This window comes from Scomber scombrus, chromosome 18 (assembly GCF_963691925.1).
Source record: "Scomber scombrus chromosome 18, fScoSco1.1, whole genome shotgun sequence".
NCBI classification, from domain to species: domain Eukaryota; kingdom Metazoa; phylum Chordata; class Actinopteri; order Scombriformes; family Scombridae; genus Scomber; species Scomber scombrus.
This window is the reverse complement of record NC_084987.1, coordinates 4778412-4785012: the sequence shown is the minus strand read 5'-3', so window position 1 is coordinate 4785012 and position 6601 is coordinate 4778412. Positions and strand designations below refer to the sequence as shown.

At 37.6% G+C, this 6601-nt stretch overlaps 1 protein-coding gene across 1 annotated transcript in view; it reads right to left on the bottom strand.

Annotated features, from left to right (window-relative positions):
- The window catches only part of LOC133999273 (myosin phosphatase Rho-interacting protein-like), a 33684-nt gene extending 27315 nt beyond the window's left edge, over positions 1 to 6369 (bottom strand). The window contains 5 exon segments of the mRNA XM_062438460.1: positions 1246 to 1330; positions 1422 to 1573; positions 2012 to 2077; positions 2179 to 2256; positions 6227 to 6369. Of these exon segments, the coding sequence (XP_062294444.1) occupies positions 1246 to 1330; positions 1422 to 1573; positions 2012 to 2077; positions 2179 to 2256; positions 6227 to 6355 (510 nt within the window). The 5' untranslated portion in view covers positions 6356 to 6369.
- Between the last annotated feature and the right edge of the window lie 232 nt (positions 6370 to 6601).

Genomic DNA, 6601 nt, shown 5'->3' with positions numbered 1-6601 from the left:
CAGGTAATATTGCAGTATGTCCATGGTTCCTGCAGCAGTCTCTTCACCACCATGGGGAAGAAGCTGTTTGAGTCTGTTTGTACAGGCTTGCGTTACTCCGAGCCTGCCAGACGGGAGTTTGGTGAACAGAGAATGACCTGGGTGACTTTGGCCCGTCTCGACTTATTCAGTATCAATTCATTGTTCTGTTATGTTTTCAATTAACTGATTGTTTACTTTATAAATTGTCAGGAAATCATTAAAGAAAAGTTTTTTAAAAATTGTTTAAAAATTCCATTCAAATGTACAACAGCTGTACTTCATCTTCACAACAGTCTAAAATAATTATAATAAATGATTGATCAGTCAACAGAAAAAATAATCTGCAACTGTTTGATAATTGATTAATTATTTATAATAAGCACATTTATTGATATTGTAAAAAAAAAAACAACAACCATAAAACAGATAAATGCAGCAAATCCTCAAATTTAAGAACCTGGAACTTGCCAACATTTGCATTATTGCTTTGATGAATAATCAGAACAATAAAAAAATTGTTGATTAAATTTACTTTGATGGTCTAATTAATTTAAATGTAGTTAATGGACTGATTTAGAATGATTGCTTTAGATTAAAGTTCTGTTACTGATAGTGGGGCTAAAAAGGCCAGTGATATAAAATTATACTTCATGGTAATCTGCCGACTACATTATGAGGTTTATATTAGATAATCTTGTGTGCAAAATGGATATTTATTAAAAGTATTATGAACCAAATATCCCACAAAAAAGCCAAATTGAAAGAGGTTCATCTTCTGGAAAACATGACTCAGAAACTTTCATAGCAATCTGCCCAGTAGATTATCTAAACAACTAAATATCTCAACAATTACAATTAGAACAGTTTTTACATTAAATTGTGTTCTCACATTGACGTTACCATGACGATGAATCCTAATAACTTTGAAAATCCCCTGACTTTTCTTCTAGTGTCACCATTACAATTACTTTAGTAGTTTACAGTATAATCACTATAACTATCTGATGAATAGTTTGCCAGGAAATTTGGTCAGTTTGGTCTAATACTGACTCATGATTCCTCCTTTGGGAACCATAAATACGTTGTATGTTTAATTCCATGGAAATCAGACTAATAGTTGGTGAGTAATCTTTTGCCCTCATCCTCTGGCCCTACAGCTAACAGGACAAACACAGTGTGGGCTTTAAATGCACCAAAGCACAGACCGAACATCTGCTTTGCTACCTGGTTGGTAACCGGCTCCACTTTGCGTTTCTTCTTCTGATTCTGCTTGTTCGTCCGTAGAAAGACCGCGAGCTGTTCACTCCACCTGGTAAAAGATGCAGGAAACACAAGAAATTACACGTGAGTGACACAAGAAAAACCTCCTTTAATGATGCTGTTTTCCTGAGAGTACCGACCCATTAATGACGTCTTTATTGTCACCGCGGATGAATATTTCCTGCTCCGCTGTGACGATGCAGAGAGCGTTCCTCTGGCCCGTCCTGGGCTCGGCGTCTGCGATGTCCGTGCACAGATTCATGTTCACCGTCCCCTGTGGCAGCGTGCTCGGCTGTAGGAGAATCAGAGCATCTGGGTTAATGTCACAGGTTAGAGAGCTTGTTATTGAACTAAAGAGCTCACTGAATTTATGTAGGTTTGACCACCAGAATCAGAGGATGAAATGACAGTTAAACAGGACGTAGCTCGTGTGGTTAAGTACGGCATGAAAGAGATGAGGGGATGAGATTTGAGGGGATCACAGAGAGAGAGAGAGAGAGAGAGAGAGAGAGAGAGAGAGAGAGAGAGAGAGAGAGAGAGAGAGCGAGAGAGAGAGAGAGAGAGAGGGGGGATGTGTGCATTAGAGGACAGGCTAAGCCCAAATCATCTGCTGCGGTTCTGCATGCGACATCTGGCCTAAAGATGCGTGCTTGATCCCAACATACTGTAAATGCATACACAGAACACGGCTTATGTATTTATACGTTTGTTTTGCTGCAGTTCTCCTCACCAGTTCGTCCAGAGCGAAGCTGAGGCTGCCGTGTTCGTACAGGATGAAGAAGCGCCGCTGCCATTTCTGTCAAGGAAACAAAATCACAAAAATCAATACAGCACCTTTTTTTGTGTGTGTGTGTGTGTTGAGAGAAAAGTCACAGTGTAGTTTTCATCATGTCTTACCCTCGATCTCTGCATCGGGTTTTCAAAATCTGTCCCAACGGGGGCCAAGCAGAGCCAGCCTGCGTAGATGGGTTTCGCCTGTCAGTCAGGAGAAGAAGAGGAAACAGGAAGTTACTGTAGGTGTTGACGCATCATCTCATTAATGTATAACAGCATCCTTTTTTTTATAAATGCAGTATCATGAAGGTTCACTAGTGTTTAGTGTTTATCAGTTTATTGGTTGTGGTTTGTTGGAGCTTTGAGATCCAACATCTGAAACAGGAGTATATTAAGAGCCAGTTTCTGTTCAGGAAATGTATTTTGCCAGAACCGTCGAAAAATTTGATATTTTATGGTTTGCAAAAATGATTGTTATGAAATGGCTCTACAGCGCCCCCTAGGCAACTTTAAAAAATGAAGCCCCTCGCTCCAGATTGACATAGATAAACGAAATTCGCTACGCATATATATCATATAAAGACGCACAAAAAAGTCTCCTTGACCCATGCCGTAACTCCAACAGGAAGTCAGCCATTTTGATTAGAATCTTTTATTTAGCCGTTATTTTTGCGATTTCCACGCCTCGTACTTTTACGAACTTTTCCTAGAGATTTAAATCTGACCGACTTCAAATTCACTCAGTATAATTTCAAGACCTTGAAGATGAAAAGATAACAAAATCTTTCGCCTACGTTACACCTGACGGGTGTGGCAGCGCGTCGAATTTCAGTGTTTTTGGGGTTTCTGGTGATTTATGCTGGAAATCTGCCAAACCACCATCACAGCTTTTGGGGATATGCAGCCATACATATATAAGGAAGTGTGTGTATGTATGTGTGTATTTTCACTGTATTGTTGTGTGTGCATTATATATATATACAGCCAGTTATTGGTCGGAAACTGCTTTATTTATTTATATATTTATTTATTCATTCATTTATTTTTACTTTAGTTTTCCCCCCTTTGGTTTGTCACTAGTTCTGGTGGAGATGAAGGACGAGGAATGAGGATATGTGATTGTTTGTGTTGTTTGTACATGTGTGTTTGAGTTCGGTGACCAAAATAAACTAAACTAAACTAAACTAAAAACACTGTAAACGGGTGGAAACTGTTGTGGCACATGTCAAGCTTGAAAAACTAGAAATACTCTACAAAGTTCTCAGTAAAGAAATACTTAAAAAAAATATATTTCCTCTTCCACTTTGAACAATAAGTGTATTTGTTTGTTTGTTTCTAGTCTAGTTTAGTTTTTCGGTGTGTATGCGCGCCTATGTGTCTGTGTGTCTGTGTGTGTGTGTGTGTGTGTTTGTGTGTTGTTGAGCCACAACGTTTATTTTTGGGATTTATGTCACAATTTGTGTTGAAAAAGTTCAATAAAACAATTAAAAAATATTCTATTCTGGTCTTTTTTTAGTCAATCTACACTTTGAGCTCCAACCTTCAGACATCTGTAATAATACGAAACATTTAGTTTTACTTGAGGGTAAAATCTACGGCAAAATAAATTCTACATAAACACTTTTTTGTATTTATAGATTAATAGTTTTTTTGTGAATGAGGCCCATCGCTCTTCCTGGATTAAACACAGAAAGTAAATAAGTCCCAAAATGAAGCCGGATTAGAGCTGAAACAATAAAGTGATTATTCAAGTCGTCAACTGACAGATAATTAATCTGCAACTTCTGTGATAGATTAGTCAGAATAATCGTTTTTCAAGCTAAAATGGCAAAAGATTCACAACTTCAAGTTTATTAAATTTTGAGGACTTGTGGCTTTTTTTGTGGTAAACTGAATATCTTTGAGTTTTGGACTGTTGGTCGGACAAAAGGAGGAATCTGAAGGTTTCATCTTTGACTTTATTACTGATCTCTTGAGATAATATTAAAGAAAGATAGATTGCTAAACATAATGCATAGTAAGGCTGGGTAGCTGGGTAACCGAAATAAAACGATACCAAGTAGTATCGAAGCGTCTCCCGTCAAACGATACCTGTAATCGATCCTTTTTGCACCCACAGCTAGAAAATATGACTATTTGTACGGACTTGCTCACAGCCAATCAACACAAGCGAACAAGAATTGCCAACCATTATTAGTCACTGACATGTGGATGTTCTTTAGTATGCACTGTCATATAAATACCTGTAAAAGAGGGGGGTGTGTACTGGTTAAGGGGGGGTAGCAACATGTTATGTGGATTTGGGAATGGCCATACCTTTGCTTTGGGAACATAGGGCCTGATTTTAATGGGAGGAAAATGTCTTAGAAATGAGGGAACATGAGGAACAACTCTGATTTATAGCCCTTTCCTTTGTTACATTTACTCAACTGTATATAACGTCTGTATATCTACGAATGCCACGCACTGTACGACGCCACAGCAACACTCACTGACCCAAACAGCTGATCTCATCATACAACCCCACTTCAAAAAAAAAAGTTAACAATCCCTTTAAAACATAAGAAAAAGTCTCTTTCTATATCTCATGTGAGAAATAAGACCAGACAGGAAGATAAGTGTCCCTGATTTAAAGTAACATCATCATTTTATTTTACTGTATATTATAAGCAAATAAAAGAGGATCCACGTCTGTAGAAGAACAGCAGCTTCTCCTCTGTAAACACACAGCGAGACAACAGTTGACAGTCAGCGTAAAGCATCCGAGCAGTGTTTGCACGTTGAGCAACACCACTCAAATTACAGGGCACACTGAAACCCAGGCAGGGGGGGGGGGGGGCAAGAGAGTAATAACATATTTTAACAATGTGAGGCATGTAGGAAGCCATCGCGATCATTACATCACCCTGACATGTATGACTGACATGCAGGAAAAATGTTTTCACAGGGGATTGAACCTGTGAGTCACACTTTAGTTTGTGCTCTTCACTGGAAAAACGACTATTTGGATAATCGATTCATTGTTTGTCATATACCCAATGAGAAGGAGAACTATAGATCCAATCAGAACCAGTAGATATTTGGACAGATGCCAACAATATAATCAATTAAGGACTGTTGAACTTTGAGAGTTTTATAGACAAAATGATCAATTAACAGATTACTTGATACTGTACTACAATACTGGCACCAATGGTGGAAGGTAACTAAGTGCTTTAACTACACCTGTAGTATGAGTTATGGCTGTAGCTAATGATCATTTTCATTATCAGTGAATCTGTGGATTATTTTTTTGATGAATTGATTAGTTGTTCGGTCTATAAATTGTCAGAAAATGGTCCCAAAAGCCCAAAACGACACCTTAAAATGTCTTTATTTTGTCCACAACCCCAAAATATTCAGTTAATTATCATACAAGACTATAAACACAAGACAGTATTCACATTTGGGGAGCTTGAATCAGACAATTTGACTTTATTGGGGGGGTTAATGACTCAAAATGATGAATTCATTATTAAACTGGTTGACAATTGATTTAAGAGTTGGCAACTAATTTAATACAAATGTGAATCATTGTTCCCCCAAGGCGATGTCCTCAAATGTCTTGATTTGTCCACACCCCAATAATATTCAGTTATCTATCAATTATGTAAGAAACAAGATATAAGAAAATATTCACACTTGAGAAGCTGCAATGACACAATTAGGATTTATTTTTCTCTTAAAAAGTGACTCAAAACAATTAATTAATGAGTTAGTGTTGCAGCTCTACTTTAATTTGTGAGTTTTTACGTTACTGTATTGGTATTTTTCATTCAGTAAAGGTTAAATTCAACCACTGACGAGAGTTTAACACTAAAATTGTAGCTTTTTCATAACTTACAACAACGTTTAATCGATATATTCTGTTAACATACGTTTAATTTTTACCATTTCACGTTGTTTTTCAGCTTTAATTGATAAAATATTGAATCAAACATAGGTAAATGCTGAACTAGCTGACAGCCATAGAGACTTAATCTTAATTTACGTCGAATATTAGTCACAAAAACTTACTTTTCAACAACGTAATGTTCATTTGTAAACAAACAAGACAAACTTAAATCGAGTTTACACTTTAAAATTAACAAAATAACAGCTAAAAATGAAGGAAAAAATCTCCAAACTTTACCTGCTCCATGTCATGGTCGTTCAACAGATGCAGCTCGCGCGACTTGAAGCAGTTTTGACATTTACTTTTATTAAAAATGTTGGCTTGAAATTTGTTGCAGGGGCTCGTCGTCGTCTTTTCCGCTGACATGTTTTTTTTTTTTTTATTCCTCCTCACAGTCGCGGTGAGTAATCCCGACACTGACCGCTTCTCCTCCTCCTTTCCTCGGCTTTGAATGAAGCGGTTTATCCGGAGCGAACATCTGTCAAACACACAACTGCAGCTGCGTGTGTTGACTGACTGACTGACTGACTGACTGCTGTCGTCACGGACGTGGACATATAAGGTCATGCTGACGTCATGGCGCACGATCACGATACAAACATCCGGTCTGGA